General features: G+C 37.2%; 1 protein-coding gene across 2 annotated transcripts in view; it reads right to left on the reverse strand.

Annotated features, from left to right (window-relative positions):
* Positions 1–17,762, reverse strand: part of LOC117971931 (tyrosine-protein kinase transmembrane receptor ROR2-like) — a 78,688-nt gene that overhangs the window by 20,298 nt on the left and 40,628 nt on the right. For both annotated transcript variants that reach the window (XM_034920051.2, XM_034920050.2), the window contains exon 2: positions 2,999–3,076. In XM_034920051.2, coding sequence (XP_034775942.2) covers positions 2,999–3,076 — 78 coding nt within the window. The remainder of the gene's footprint in view (positions 1–2,998; positions 3,077–17,762) is intronic.

The following is a 17,762-nucleotide window of genomic DNA, read 5'->3' on the forward strand; positions in this document are numbered from 1 at the left end:
TCACAAGACTCAACTCCTAAGAATAGCTTCATTCAATTAACTTTTTAGCTGGTGGGAAATACATTCACATAATTAACTAAGCAAACACGGAATATTGGATTAAATAAACACATCATCAATGTGTTACTCTCTCCTGTTCCATTTCCAATACAGGATGTACACAGATTTATGTCTGCCTCCTGGGCTATTCACCGTTCCTAATACAAAACCTCTAAAATATACTGACATTTTTATGGCAACGCTACTGGATTCTGTCTTGCAATGTGTCTACTGTCTGCAAAATGAATCACAGATTAGTCATCACCAACCCCATGACCGATCAAAACTGAATCAGTTTCAGTGTTGATCAAGTGGTCACTGGGAGGCCCATGATCGCTCAGGCTCTGCTCTCCCAGCAAGGGCTCACAGTGGAGAGAAGTAGGGAATTTCCATAAAAGACTAAGCGGTAAACATTCCCTCTGAAAAGAGAGTGGGTTAGGAACCCAGCATGGAGAGAAGAGGGCTCCTCTAGAGAGATTTAAGAAGGGTGCATTGAAAAAGGTATAAAAATGAATTTTAAAACCAGCCAAGTGTCCCCTTGCCTTGTCTACTAACCAGAATTCCTAAGTCATGTTCCTGTATTTACTGCAGTTTCGTGGTTTATGTTCAGCTTGCTTTTAATGAGTGCAATGCCGTTAGGACAGTTGACTCCTGATATTCATCTCTGCAGGGGAGTCAGCATTCATTGTTGTGGTGTCAGAGATACACAACACAACCCTGTTCTACACAGATGTACATCATTATCAGTTACTTTTTAAAGTGTACACTGCAAGCTTTCATCGAAAAACGATGACTGTTTCCATATGTTTAAAAACAAGTGTTGGAAACCTCTCATTTAAAAAAAAAGCATAATAGTGAGGTTTAAAAAAAAAAGCTATAGGATAGATAGATAGATAGATAGTGCTCCACCTTTATAACACTAGTCAGGAGCCATAGTTATGAGACCGTGCCGTTTGTGTTCTGCTTCATAAGAGGAATGAAAGTGCCTATCCGTCTGTTGGTAGCCATGTACGCATGGCACACTGACATCTGCACATATTATAGAGACGCACATATCCAATTGTGATCAAACTCGATTAGGACCAGCAACTGCATCAGTACCTGAGGCTAAAAGGAAATGCATGTATACTGTTTGTTATTCACATATACATACTGCAATATGGGGAAATCATGGATGAGTTTGTAATGTTCAGGGTTTGGATGATGTCATAGACTGACAGGAGGATGGGTTGCAGGAAGACAGACAGTCTGTATATTCCATTACAGGAGATCAACAAGACTGGAATTAGACTGAAACCCCCCCTGACTACTGAAGTGAGCCAGTGGGAAAAGCAGCAGGGTACAAACCTCATCAAATAATACAGTTAATGTCCTGTACTTATCCAGTCTAGCTCGAGCCACAGCAGGATACCTGTTTGATCAGGGCTGTTAGATCCAAAAGAAACCAATCTTGCCTTTTAGGTGTTCGGTATTGAATTAAAAAAAAAAAAAAGGTGTTTTACAAGGGTCCCCCCTCCCTGCTCTACTCTCCATTTGCTGTGCTTATATACATCAGGTCAGCAGAAGTGCCCCACCCAAGGAAATTCCTCACAACATGCCATCTGCCTACTAGTCTGATTGCAAATCACGAGCAGGAGGTGCCATAGCCAAGTAACAGAAAAAAAAGAAAAACAAACTTATTAGAGCTTCCATAAAGCAGCACCTATTTGTTATGTACACGTGTAAATACAGTGTCTGATTATTTTGGTAGTGACATCGAGGATGTCGGGCCAATATAAATAGCTTCTGTGGTACACAGCAATATTTTCCTTTGCTGGTATTAAACAGACCTACACATGCAAGGAAATCTATAGGCAGCTGCACCCGCCGGCTTCTTAGGTGGATTCTACAGTAATGTGCACTCAGTGTCCGTTAATCTGTTAATGTTGTGGAATATAAATATTGGATAATGAAAAAAAATAGACAAGCAGTGGGGTGGGAGTGGGCTTATCTACTCCTGCCCCACAGTGCTTGTGAGCACAGGTCAAGCCTTTGTGTGATACAGAGGAGGTAGACAATGGACAATGTTTTTTATTCGCTACAACTGCCCTTGCTTCCATCTCCGAACTTATAGCTGTGAGATTCTAAAATCTGTACCGGTCAATGACTTTTGCTGTTCAAAACATAACTGCTTATAAAACTGATTTGTCTAAACTGGACCCGATGCTGCTATTTTATTAGGGAGAGACCACTTCATCTGCTGGTGCCCTTTTCCGGTCAACACATTTGTAACATGCTCCCTACTTTCATTGTGTTTTAGTTATTGTGTACATTTATGTAGTTGCTTTCTGTTGTAGTTACTTCAGTAGTTGCTTCTGCTGTATGTAGACTGATCACGTGTTGGTCTTCTGGGCTGTTTCTCAATCCTTTCACATGTGACACAGTGGTCCTCAGTTTCCCATTTGGGGTTTGGGATACAGAGTCCAATAAATCTTCACCTCTATACATTTACTACACAGCTGATCATGTGGTTCAGCTTCTTTGCAACCCCATGCCTAAAAGTCTATGATCTTTCCATGCATCTTTCTTCCCATTATTTTACAGTGCAATAACTAAATAGTTAAAGAACAAAGGCACAGAGGCAGTTTTCTTTTTCGATACCCGACCGTCTCTTCAGCAAACTCTCTACCAGCTACATGTTCCCTCTCCATTTAGAAGAGTAGATGTACTATTTAAAAAGACCTGTGGGTTTTATGTACTTGTAAAAACAGTTATTGAGTAGAACAACCAATTGGCTTCAAGCTAGTATTGGGGTAGACCAACGTAAGACTACAGTAAATGTATATTTCAAAGTAAGTATATTGCGCCAGTACCCTTTAATACATTATTTGCAATGATTTTTTAAATTTATTTTAATTTTTTTTTTTTCAGGCAATAGATTTCCTTTTTCTGTGATTTAAATTAAACACATTTGCATTACCTTTGGGCACGGACACCCCTCTGTCTTGGCCTTCAGCCAGTCCCAATGATTGTCCTGGTTGAGGTAAGTTTGCATCTTCTGTTGACAGGGAGGAAAAAGAAACACAAAAAGATAAATGTCAGCTTCCTTTTGCAAAATTCCAGTGTTTGTATTTCTTGGCTTTGATGTAGTTTATAAAAGCTATAGAAGCATGGTTCAGGTTAAACCCTTACCTGACCTATCATCGTGAGAAAAGGTCCAACTTCAACCTTCCCTTCTGGGGCTGTTTAACTATACAGTAACCAGTATACTAAACTGGAGTACTACTGCAGTCTGGTTTACTGAGAAGACAAACATGACCATTCGTATGTGTCACTTTATACAGTAATTCAAGTGGAGCCCTTTTTCTAATTGTGATTTTACAGACAGATTTCCATTTACTACCCCAGACCCTGTGGTTGAAAAAGGGCACGAGTTAAGCCTGGTAAATAAAAGGAACAACAATAGGAGATTCATACAAAACCCACATGAAATGTATTACAAAATTTTACACAGGATTTACAGTTGACCGAACAAACCACCAAATAATGGCAGACTGATTTTTTGTTATTAGGTACAATGGAACATCAGTTTGATTTGGTATCAGGGGCAATGGAGTAATTAAATATGTATTCTATTCTACTTACTAACCACTGTACCAGATGTAATTGACATCTAATGACATACTTAGGGGAACTTAAAGACCTATTACTTTCTTAAAACAATAAATAGATGGCAGGGTAAAATTGAGGCCTGTCTGGATATGTTTCGCAAATGACTTGCATAACACATTATTTGCTAGATTTTTACAAGCACACAATAAATTAAGATAGCATATCCTTTTTCTGCAGTCCAGTATTAATGCTTTGAGAAATATTTGGATTTGATGCGCTTTAGTTTCTGCCTGAAACATGACTGAATGTATGTGGAGGCCACGGCAGCATTACCACAAACACAAGTCGCTTCACTAAACCTTTAAATGACAGTTTTTGGTTTGTTCCCAATCTCCCTTTCCTTTGTATGTCTACATAAAACACACCCATCTACAGCTGTAGCTTATCAGGACAGTACGTAATTATATACCACTGCACTTTCAAAGTGTGTGAGACTTGTGATTCTCTGGAATGCACTAGACGATAATAGTTTACAAAAAGCGTGTTAATGCCACAGTTTATTTCCCCCTCGGGTCCTGACAGATACAGCCATCTGATGTCTGATAACAGCACATGACAGTTAAAAATCAAACTTTTCAGGCTACAATCATCACTGAATTGTTTGTTACAATGAATTATACATATTTATTTGATTAGAGTTTATAGCTAAATCCACTGGCTACTGTTGATGGCCTAGCACAATCTTACAATCAGTACAAAATAACATGTACATCATCTTGAAAGATTATGATAAAGTGAATAATAATAATAATAATAATAATAATAATAATAATAATAATAATAATAATGCTTATATATTGCAACAATTTTAAAATGCAGTTTTCTGCAGTAATGCAATTTATTACACGAAAGCCAAGCTATATTCATCGAAGGCATGACCAACTTGTGTAGGTATGGATGTTGTGGTTGCATTTTTCATTTGCAGGTTATCTACCATTGTACATAACCACAAATCAGGAAACAGATAAGAACATAAGAACAGAAGAAATTTTACAAACGAGAGGAGGCCATTTTGGCCCATCTTGCTCGTTTGGTTTTTAGTAGCCTATTGATCCCAGAATCTCATCAAGCAGCTTCTTGAAGGATCCCAGGGTGTCAGCTTCAACAACATTACTGGGGAGTTGGTTCCAGACCCTCACAATTCTCTGTGTAAAAAAGTGCCTCCTATTTTCTGTTCTGAATGCCCCTTTATCTAACCTCTATTTGTGACCCCTGGTCCTTGTTTCTTTTTTCAGGTTGAAAAAGTCCCTTGGGTCGACATTGTCAACAACTTTTAAAATTTTGAATGCTTGAATCAGATCGCTGCGTAATCTTCTTTGTTCAAGTCTGAATAGATTAAATTATTTTAGCCTGTCTGTATATGACATGCCTTTTAAACCTCGGATAATTCTGGTTGCTCTTCTTTGCACTCTTTCTACAGCAGCAATATCCTTTTTGTAGCGAGGTGACCAGAACTGAACACAATATTCTAGATGAGGTCTTACTAATGCATTGTTAAATTTTAACATTACTTCCCTTGATTTAAATTCAAAACATTTCACTATATATCCAAGCATTTTGTTGGCATTTTTTATAGCTTTGCCACATTGTCTAGATGAAGACATTTCTGAGGCAACATAAACTCCTAGATCTTTTTTCATAGATTCCTTCTTCAATTTCAGTATCTCCCATATGGTATTTATAATGGAGATTTTTATTGCCTTATACTTTTCTATATTAAATGTCATTTGCCATGTGCCAGCCCAGTTCTGAATGCTGTCCAGATCATTTTGAATGACCTTTGCTGCTGCAACGGTGTTTGCCAAGTTTGCTTACTATACCAGAATCTAAGTCATTAATGTAGATTAGGAAGAGCAGAGGACCCAATACGGAACACTGTGGTACTCCACTGGTTACCTCGCTCCATTTTGAGGTTTCTCCTCTAATCAATACTTTCTGTTTTTTACTTGTTAACCACTCCCTAATCCATGTGCATGCATTTCCTTTAATCCCTACTGCACTCAGTTTGAGAATTAATCTTTTATGCAGGACTTTGTCAAAATCTTTCTGGAAATCTAAATAAACCATGTCATATGCTTTGCAATTATCCATTGTCAATCTGGCATCCTCAAAAAAAAAAAAATCAAGCAGGTTAGTTAAACATGATTTCCCTTTCCTAAAACCATGCTGACTGTCTCCCTGGATACTGTTACCATATAGGTAATTTTCCATTTTGGATCTTATTATAGTTTCCATAAGTTTACATATAATCGAAGTCAGGCTTATTGGTCTGTAGTTACCTGGTTCGGTTTTGTCTCCCTTTTTGTGGATCGGTATTACATTGGAAATTCTCCAGTCTGTGTCAAGAGACTGTTGCATGATCTTGGTTAGCGGTTTGTAAATAACTTCTTTCATTTCTTTGAGTACTAGCAGTGAGGAGTAGTGGTTAGGGCTCTGGACTCTTGACCGGAGGGTCATCGGTTCAATCCCAGGTGGGGGACACTGCTGCTGTACCCTTGAGCAAGGTACTTTACCTAGATTGCTCCAGTAAAAACCCAACTGTATAAATGGGTAATTGTATGTAAAAATAATGTGATATCTTGTAAGTTGCCCTGGATGAGGGCGTCTGCTAAGAAATAAATAATAATAATAATAATAATAATAATAATAATAATAATAATAATAATAATAATAATAATAATAATAATAAATAAATAAATAAATAATACTGGGAGGATCTCATCAGGCCCAGGGGATTTGTTTATTTTAAGAGATCCTACTCCCTTTAATACTTCTGCCTCTGTTATGCTAAAGTTGTTTAAAACTGGACAGGAACAGGTCAACATGTGGGGCATGTTGCCCGTATCCTCCTTTGTAAAAACTCGTGAAAAGTAATAATTCAATATATTTGCTGTTTTTTTCTCTTCATCTATGATGTTGTCATTTGTATAGACATTTTACTTCCTCCGTCAATGTTCTTTTGCTGTTAGAATATTGGAATAACTTTTTGGAATTGGTTTTAGCCCCCTTGGCAATGCTCATCTCTATCTCTCTCTTGGCCTTTCTAAATCTCAGATTAGTTTTCATCAAGAAAAGTCGGTAAATTCTAAATGAAATGTGATGTTGTGGCCAGAGAAGGCGCTTTTGTGCATGATTTGTAAACAGAGAACCGGGTGTAAATAACTAATTTTGTTGTGCCTTCTTTTCCAAAGGCTAGAATAACCATTTCGTCCCTTGAGTGATATGTATTTCTATACATGCCTTCAAACACACCGTTCAAAGCATCCATTTTTTTATTTATTTATTTATTTATTTATTTATTTATTTATTTTTTTAAGAGTCACCAATTATGTTTTGTATTCGGTAAAAATTCCGAAACCACCTGTTTATGTGGTGATTGTCTGTCCTGTTTGAATCGGGCTATTAATCAACCTTTGTATTTGAAGAGAAACATTTACAAAACAAGAGAATACACATTTCTAATTTTCTATCATGCTTAAACAGTTCATTACCCTGTGCAGGAATGAAATACACATGTTTTAAACTGTGACTTTCCTAACATGCCTAAAGCATACATGTGACAGCTTGAAACATGACCTCGAAGGATTTCTTTAAATTTCTAAGGGACTGCAACAAGCATAAAATCAACTACTATGTCAAACTTTGGTCAATTAAAGGAATTAACATTAAGCCATGGTAAAGCCCCCCCAAAAAATAATAATAATAATGGGCACAGTGCTAATGAACAAAACCAGAAAAATCATGTGTACTTTACCTACGTCTACTTAAAACTACACTTGCCCAAAAAACAAAGGAATTACCAAAACTAAAGGCAAGTAGTTACAGTTTGAAACTTTCCTTAGAAATCCGATAAAAAGGTAAAAAAAAGTGTATAATATTGTATTAGAAAATTTAGTATATTCAGCCAACCAGCTTCCAGCTCTAGAGATCGTCTAAATCAGGCAGTAGATGACTGCTGCTTCGTCACAGCATCAACTGTGAATCAAACTTAAATCAATCCGCGCAAGTATCTGCTTTTTCATTTTTACTTGCCATAATGAAAGCAAAGTTCACATCTATTGGATAACAAATACTAAAAACCAAAAACCAGCCAATCAATACTTTGCACTGATGAAAGCAACCAGTCCTGTACCACAACTGCTGAGTCAACCAATCACAGCTCGACTGGAGCTCAGCATCTTTCAACAACAAAACAAGACACAGCCATTTCATTAATATTGCTCTGTTCCGAAATTTGGCACAGTCCAGATAAACTATAAGTAACTCCGATGAATAAAAAGTTATTTCTTTAATAAAAGTTGTTTGTTTTTTTCTCTCCTTTTTCAGAAAATTTTTGGGACACTTCCTAAAACTTCTCAGCGGAAGGGTACACAACGAACCATTTCAAGTTTAAAAGTAAATCTAATTCCTGAAGTGCTGTTTTAAAAAAAATAATGAGAAAATCCCTCTCAATGAAGGCTCGACCGTGTGGTAGTTGAAAACAAGGTAACACTTACTGGCAAGGTGTTGTGGTAGTTGTCTACATGGATGTGGTTGCCGTTGACGATAATGCTCTTGTGGAGTCCTGTGCCACACACTGCATAAGATTAAAACCCAGGATACCTCTCTCACACTGACACTCCAGGGAAAAGTCAATATTCGCATACAAAGATACACAAGACAATACAACTGGCATCAATATGACAGAGTAGCTTCTAAATAGGCATAAATATTGGGTCTTATTCACAAAGCTATGAAATTTAAACGAATGACTGACAAAATTCATGAAACTAGACGGTTGTCAGTTTTGATCGCTTTTTTAAAATCACTCCAGAGTTTGGTGAAGAGGGTCCATTGCTCCTTTCACAAATAGTCCAATGTGCATAATCTAATTTTAAAAACACATAAGCACACAATAACTAACAGTATTATGGTAAGAAATACAGTACATACACTTTCTTAAACAGGGGTTATAGGAAGCAAACAGAATTCTTAATTGGTTGCTCCATGCTCTTTTGTTGTCTATGAATGAGGGCATAAAAGCAAATAAGAGGGAAACTCCAGAATTGAGCAGACAAAGATTCCCGTCCAACCAGGTGAAGTAGGGTTCACTTTTAACCCAAAATATCCTGGAAGACATTTAAAAAAAAAAAACTGGAATCACGAATATAGAAAACATTTTACCGTACACATTTTTTAACTTTACCTTTTAGCAATATCTAAGTAAAATATGCCTAAATCCTTGGTTACCCTTTGACCTCTCTGCCAACACCACTTCATTTCAAAACCTGTAAATCAACAACCCTTTCCAGTTACCACCCTATTACATATTTTCTTCCATTCTCATCAAATTGAACATTGTTGACCCTTGCAAGAGTCGGTAACCGGGTCGGTAGTGCCCAACAAAAGAAGTCACTGTAAAGCTTTGATTCAGCTGCTAATCTGATTACTTTGGCTGTGTGAGATGTAGGGCACTTAGGCCACTGAATCACTGCCTTTCATTGAAAATTCCTCTTTCAACATCCGCCACTCCTGGCAACCAATGCAAGCCGCTGCTCCTCAGCCTTGTAAAAAAAGGGGGTGGAAAACAAAAAAGAGCAACACAATTGTCACTAGAGAGGGGATATCAAACCCTCAGTGTACTGGTTACCTTTTCTAATAAATACATACATCAATAAACTACATTGCCTACAGTATAATGTACAGTCTAAGAGTATCCAAAAGTACAGGCCTTTCAATTACATTCTGAACTGCTCCATATTAACATATATGGCATTGTGGTTAAAATATCTGTGCCACTCTCCAGTGGTTCTGCCCACCTAACACAGCCTGTCTGTTAGTATATAATTTCAGTTATTTTTCTCCCAAACCATACTGCAAATCTCCTCATCAACATCAGGGAAGCACATTCCCAACTCTTTCAAGATGCTACATAACTAGCATTTCTGATATTTAGAAATAGTCAAGAATACATGTCATAAATACCAACACTATTTAATTCACATAAACATTCTGTAATAAATAAATAAATAAAAATGAAAAAGGGGCCTTAAATAAATAAAGTGCGTGTTAAAACTGAAAAAAGTGTTAAAAAGGCCCTTTTTGTTAGGTGTTAACATTTCTCATTTCGGTTCAGCTCTCCCATAACGTGTATGTTTTATGTAGTGAGCATGTTCGTGTACATAAAAAGTCCTATCTCCCACTAGCTTATAAACTTTGTTAACAGTTCTTATTCTCACCCTGTAATCCACTCATATCTGGGCTGCCAGGGCTTATCAGCTATCAGGTCAGTGGAACAGCAGAGATCTCTCCAATCTCATTAGACAGCCTGATCCAGCTTGGAGCACGCCTCTTTCTTTCTGGTATCTCTAGTTATGAAAGCTTTCATCTCTGGCACAGCAGGCCCTTTCACTTTCCTCCTCACATATTCTCATCCCCGTTAAGACACAGCAAGGACTGCCAGGTGGCAGCCACTATACTGCATCTTCCTCCTCCTCAATCCCCTGAAGAATGATGCACCTTAAATAAAAAGCACTTTAACAAAAGGCCCAAAGATAGATAGAAAAAAAAATCTTTAAATGATTTAGATTGTTTGTTTTTAAAGAGTTTTTAAAAAGTACAGAAAATAGGATGACCAGGAACCATGAATCACAGCAAATACAGTGGATCAGTTTTCAGTTTCAAGCTGATTAATGACACCATGCTGCCTTTTGTCTGTAATCATATTTCACACATTTACATGCCCAATACCGTTCCAGCTCATCATATTTAAGGATGGTGCTTTTGCTTATGTCCATGTGTGCAAACCAATACAGAAGAGTTGCAGTCTGTCCACACATCATCTAAAAAGGCACCACATCAGAGCTCTTTCCAACCAAAGTAATACAGTGAATTATAGCAGCCATTCAATTAAAAGCATTACCCAGTAAATTGAAAGAACATCTGCAAAACACAATCATTGTAAATTAAACTGACAAAATGCTTCATTCTCTTCTTGGTATTAAATCAAAATAAATCTCTCTTTAAAACAAGGTGGTCAAGTCGCATTGCAAATCTACTATGTTACGATACAAAAGAAGAGCTGTGTAACTTATACTTGGTGAGAACGTGTCTGAAGTTGCCCATTTTAACACCTCCTGACCTAAAAGCTAAAATCTGTAAAAACAACTGTTGTAAAGAAACACAAAATTTGTATTTGCCACATGAACTAGTTCTAATAGTGCATGCATGCATGCATTAAAAACCTTAAATGCAGATTTCATCTGAGAAAAAAGTATCTGGAAAACTTTCCAAACTATTCCCCTAGGTTTGCATAGAACAGTGGGGAAAAAGCATGCCAATAGTTACATATTTGTAAAAGCATGCAATCTCATTAATTAAACCACACAAAAGTTTTAGATTTCTAAAGAAAATTCTCATTCTTTCATGAAACAAGACATGTTGAAGTAAAATAACAAGTCTAAAAAACATGATGCCAGCACAGCACATGGCCTGATGTTGCACATTGGTGTTGTTATATGTTTGGTAGTTTAACACCATTTCTCTTCCTCGTGCATTCACCACATAGCAACTTCAACAGCGAGCTCAGGACAAAGTTCAGGTTATCATCTCCGTTACATCTAAATGAAAACCTTTTCATGGCTCCCAGCAATGCTTGCAACAAAAATGGCATTCAAAATGGGGCACACCCACATGAAACGTTAGGACTACAAAAATGACCTGCATAACTTTTAATTTTGTTTTATACAAACACTGCTGTTCTGGCAGAACAGTATTCCCTGTTCCTTTTTCAAATTTCAATAAGGGTGCATTCCCCAACAGCATTACACACTTACATTTTTCCTTCTTGTTTAGCGTTGGTAGAAGGTCAGTCCATTATCGATCAACCTCAAAAAGTTATGTAAATGGTTTATTGTAGTCTAAAATAGCACATCCTTTATGCAAAATAACTCACCTCTGCAAGATGCTGTGGTACCCAACCTCATACCCAGCACTGAAAACTTTTAAAAGGCTCACATGCTTTTGATAAAGCTGCAAAACTAAAAATACCACTGCAAAGTATAGATGTCTGACAGTTTCTGTTGTACACTGTAGGCCAGAGCTAATTACATATCAGCAGGAATGTTCAATTCTTTAGATCGTGTACACAAATTATGGCATACTGACAGTTCTATCCACATACAAACTATGTTCCAAGGAATATTACAAGTTCTGTTTATAATGAGGAATTCTGGTAGTCATAACACGATTGCTACATTTCTAACTGGTTATTAAACAAATAGATTATATGAAAAGTGTAAACCACCCCCTTTCTTCCCCAAATCCATAGTTCTTCAGGAGGTAAACCCATAAGAGAACCAGCCCATCACTTGATCTTGTGAATCTATTTCTAGAAACCCAACTGATATTATCACACTGCATGTTATAATAGCAAGCTCTTGGTGACTCTGCAAGTTTTCTAATTAAGATACTGATGCAAAAGACCTACTGTTTTTCTATACTCCTTCAAATTAGATCTTCAAGGGTAGTAGAAAATCTGAACATTAGTTCATTTCGGTCACCATCTAGCTACGTTAACCATCAAGATTATCAGTTTAAAAAAAGATGTCTCTTCCATAGATGCACAAAATTATGATAAGATGAATGGCTTTTAAAACTGATTTGTACTGTTTCTAATTCTAGGAGGTGATATCTTGGTAAATGTTTCACTGTGTTTTTGAAGTGAAGGCAGTGGCACACAGAGACAACACACTTATTGTGACATAACTTGCTTTGTTATCAGTGTAAATTGAATTTAGGAGATTAAAATTAAACAGATAGTCATAACTCATAGTAGAATGAAGCATTCCTTGTTTAAAGAAAGAAAAAAAGACACAGAATGAGAGACATACAAGGGCAGGGGTGTTAGCTTGCTTAAGGCTGCGAGCGATTAGAGTGCCTGGTGATTGAACAACGCGGCAAAACATTTACTCTGTGCACAGCCTCATAAACAGCTTCTTTTAAAAAATGAAGGCTTTACGTTTTTGCACAAGTTTTGGACCCAACTGTATTTGTTGGATTCCACTGCTAAACCAAACTAATTTCTTTTCTGCGTGTTCATCACTGACATTGCCAGTGGAGGTGGTTTGAAACGGTCGTCTCTCTTACAGGCTGGAACTGATTTCAGCCATTTCCTTTACTCAGAAGCAGCCAATTTCCAGATCCAGCTGATTTTAATCTCGTCTCTTGCACATTCTCACAAGATTGTCTCGCTTTCAATCTGCTCTTTTTCACTAGGACCTTTTGGGTTTGGGAGCTCTCAAACCACAATGGGAGTTGAAGTCCGTCAAAATAATTCCCTTTCAAGTTTCGGAAAAGATTACTATGGCTTCATATATGTTTCTTTAAAAACTACCCGACATGTTATAATTCATAAAAAAAAAAAATGTAAAAATGAATTAAATAAGAAGACCAGAAAGCTAGGCACTTGAACCACAATTATCTAACTGTATTTGGGACAACAAAACTAAAACCACAAACATGGCATAGTGGAAAAAGCTGTCATTTAAAAAATGTTTGGTTGTTGTATGTATGTAGGTGTAATTGTAAGCACAACTTCAGACATTTATTTAAGGAGGCTTTAACTATAAGAGGAACATTGACATACATACTCCTGGGTATTGTATGTGGTTATAATTTGGTGAACAGATAGGGGCTAAAATACCCCTCAAATGTATTATGTAACAGGCACTACCACTACTAATGATGTACTTGGCCATTTTAATCTCCATAGTATTCCCTGAAATCATCCCCATACTTTCTACAACAGTACCTGGCCATGCTACAATAATAGCCTTGGATTAGAACATATCTCCCTGTTTCTTGTATTTAGTTTGTACTTATTACTTATCTTACAATATCTCTGTTGTGTTTCTGTGTAGATTAATTACCATGATCTAGTCCAGAAAAAGAAACAAAGTGGCAAAAGACACATTTTCATAAAGTAATATCATTAATGTGGTTTACTTATGCCTTTTTTTCAGATGTGCATGCAAGTAAAAACTCACATTTAACTTAAATAAACTCTTCAAAATGTTTTAGAAAAGGGGGCATTGTACAAAGAAAAAACACCTTGCTGTTTTGGTTTTCATTTATTAGTCCTCATAACAGAAAATACTAGGATAACAACAAAACAAAACGTTGATCACTATGCTTAACATGTACCTTGCAAGTTGTGCCAGTGAAAAGCATGAAGCACACCTATATCTGTGATTCTCGCTTACCAAAAGCTGCACTTTGATCCTGTTTTTTTTTATGTTATTGTTAATCCCTACTGTCCCACACATCACTTGCCATTTTAGAAAATGTCCTGCAAATTCTGGCAATGTGATAAATGGGTGCAAGGCAAAGCGCGTTATAATTATTTCTAATATTTATCAACTATGTAATTTATGGCGAACACTGACGTGGATTTTTGCCTTCAAATTCATGTGCAGCAATGTTTGTTTAGAATATTTCAGTTTATCCGCCACGCTGAAAAAAAATATTACTTCATTATAATGACAATTACTCCATGCCGCTGTTTTCACGTTCCACTGCTAAAGTCTCGTTGATGAACGAATGAGGACTGACACAAAGCGAAATGGGTGAAGATTTGTGACATGCCAAAATGAAATCTGATCAGAATGAAAGCTCAGCCAATCAACATGCAATGATTATACTGATGTTAATAGTGGCCAATAGCAGCTAACAAAAACAGAAGCAGTATGAGGAAACATAATGCAAGCAGCACGAACTGTGCTGAATGAAAGCGCATTTGAGTAACGTTGCGCTAGTGGACTGTGTGAGTGGATGGAATGCATCTGCGTTGGATGAAAAGCAAATTAAATAAATCCCGGTACAGAGTACCGGTGAGTACCGGCAGAATTTAACCTCTTGTTTTAATCATAACTGTGGTTGTCTTCAACTGTGTTTACTACTCATGGCCGCTAGGCTGAAGCTCCTAGGTGCCCCTTACTCTTGTTCTCATGCTGAGTAGTTTATGCGTGGTGTCTCGTCTTTTAGTTTCAGAATGCAAATATCTTCCGCGTATCTGTGGCAACTCCTATTTTTAGCTAAACCACGCCTACTTTTAATCCTGCGCGTCCTGAAGCTCGCATCTGTGCTCCAGGTGTGTGCGTGCTTTTCTCACGCTCTTTCCAGAATGCAAATAGCAGCTCCGACCCCGCATAAAACCTTCTTCACGTGGGTAAATACCCTTACGAGGCATGCAAGTCCTTTGAGAATATGCCCCTTAGTTACAAGAATATACAGTAAATAGCTCTCCTGCTAGCTAAAACATGAAGGGCATGCAAGTTATCTGTGTTTGCTTAAAGATCAAAAGTGGTAAATCAGTTCTTAATGATACTGCCAGCTTAACAGTTAACAATCAAAAACACAACCCTGTTATAGTATGTGGCAATCCAGGAATATGAGGGTATAAAGTCATCAGCTCTTGAGCCAATAAGGTAACAGGTCCTTGGTTCAGTCAATGGCCAAGTACCATCTCTCAACTCACAATCTCAATTAATAAAGGCTATACAAAGTAACTAACAATGACAGCTTTCATCAGCTGTACAGGCCACTTCAAGCTGCAGTTATTGCAATTCCTTTCTGTTTGTGTTAGCATTATGCCCATTTTTTAAAATGAATTATTTGAGTCCTTGATTTACTGGGGTAAAATTACTGCCAAACCAAGCCAGAGAAATATGCCTGGCCCTCCTGTTTCTGATGACTTCTAACCAGGAGTGGAGTTCTGCCAAAGGAACGTTTCCAAGCCCTGAGGTGATCATGTTCATTCACGTTTCTTTACGATTCTTGTCAGAGGTGGTTGCTGCATTGCTAAAATCCCAGATGTAAAGCTTTACCGCATGCCAGATTATATAATGATGCTATGAACACTGGAAAGAATATAGGCTACACTGTACTGTACATTAAAATGGATTACGGGATAACCTGTAATGGTTTATGAAACCTATAAACAAGGCTAAAAAAAAATAAAACTTGAAATAACAATAATATAGATATATATACAACAGCCTTTTCTGCTTCTGCTGCTGTTAGTTAAATAGTAGTCAAAGTGCTGTAATGATTTCATTTGATTTGCTTGTTGAAGAAAGTCTAAACTGAAGAAAGTCTAAGCAAGCATCTGAGTGCCTAGGCAACTGCTATCTGTGCATTCCTGAGTATTTAGAAAATTGGCAACAATTTGCAGAATGTATAAACCAATCTTTGAAAGGTATTTTAGGAACAGGAATGTTAATTGGCATTAGGCCTATATCTAATTAACAGGGGAAATTAACACTTTCATCTTGAGAAAAATGAAAATGACTGAAAAAAAAGTCAAATATGTGTGTGTGAGGGGGATACCTGTATTTTGAAAATAAACTAAAATGTACACAGTGAATGAACCGAAAACTAAATAGGATAAGTGTCTGAAAGAAACAAGTGCTAAATACAATTTCAAGCTGTGCTAAAACTCTGAATGCTTCAAAGTGACAGATGACCATTCAGATCGGCTGGCCATGCAGGTGTTACATGAAATGAGTTTATGCCCCCTCGCGTATATGAATAAACACTGCAAACGCTGCCTAAATTGGTATTAATTTGTCATCATTGGTTGCATTTTTTTTTTTAAAGGAGGCCCTGAATTGAGTAGGCGCAGAGACTTCATTACCCTCTAACCTCTGCAACAGATTAGGGCACATATGTAGAATAAAGGCCAAAGCTTTTGTCTTAGTCAAGACCAGTGGAAAAGTAACAAAACATGCACTTTAGTCTCCTCTATTGTAGCTCAGAGAAACAAATATATTGCTGTTCTCGTCTAATTGAATGCTTTTGAGTAAAATGTGGAAATGAAGTGAAGCGTCTTAACCTTAAGTTCAAAAAGTCTGCACAACGGCCAGAAGAATCAAAGCCTATTCCCCTCCCCCTCGAGGTCATGGCCAATAACAGACAGTATAGTGTGGGTGCTTTGGTATGCAGGTGTTACATCTGTCTATCCTGTTTTGTAGCAAAGGTTGCCAACACAACAAATGAGCTGCTTTAAATGTATTGTGCTTTTTATTATGCAAGCATATGTCAACATCACTGATTTATTGCTAGTGACAGACAAGTACTGGAACACAGACAGGTCCGAATCCAGGAAACAGGGCTTCACCTTCTAAAACAGTAAAACAATTCTGAAAACTGTATTGAAAATAAAAGAAAAGAAATTCAAGCACACATTCATTATCCTGAGACTCTCATTGGAAACAAGAACTGTTTCATACGTGAGCCTTTCCTGATTAAACATCATCATATAAACAAACAGACTTGGGGAAATTAGTCAAAAGTCCCCAGGCTGAATGTCCAACAAGAAAACGTATGTAACACTGGAAACAATTTATCTACAAGGTATCTCAAATAAAATTCCTTACTTTTTTTTTTTTAAGTTCCTACCTACCTGTTTTTTGCAGCTGGTTGGTGGGTCAAAATGAACCCGAAGCCCTAATACACGCTATTTATAGTAGTAATAGAAATACTATGTAACCAAGTCTTCTCTTCACAATATTTCAGACAATGCTGAAATATTTTGTTTTACTGCGGTGGTGGCTTAAACGTTTGGCAAAGTAATAGCTCAGGTCAACATTCCTATACATTTTAATGACACCATCTCTTTGTCCTCTGCATTTTCAAAATCATGTGCAAAAACCTGCCTGTCAAGTAACAAACTGATGCAAATGAAAAGAGATTATCTTTATTGAGAGGAACGGTAGTTCCTCACGCCAAGTTATCAGCAAAGCACAAGAACTGCCAGACTCTCTACACAACAAGGATAGTGTTTTCAGGGTATTGGCGCAGCAAAAGTAAATCTGTCAAAAGCACCATTTCACTTTTAAATTTGTAGTTCCCAACACTTTTAGGTGAAATGTAGAAAAAAAAAGTAAATACCTGTCATACAGTAAGAGAAATAAGTCGCCAAGTAAGGTAAAATTGTTTTTCTCCTCCTTCTCCTTTCTCTCTCTGCAAACTCAGAACCCTGTTCCCAAGCAGATTTCCTGCCAACTTAGTTCACTTCATAAAAGACAAGAAGT

Source organism: Acipenser ruthenus, chromosome 2, assembly GCF_902713425.1.
Source record: "Acipenser ruthenus chromosome 2, fAciRut3.2 maternal haplotype, whole genome shotgun sequence".
Lineage (NCBI taxonomy): Eukaryota > Metazoa > Chordata > Actinopteri > Acipenseriformes > Acipenseridae > Acipenser > Acipenser ruthenus.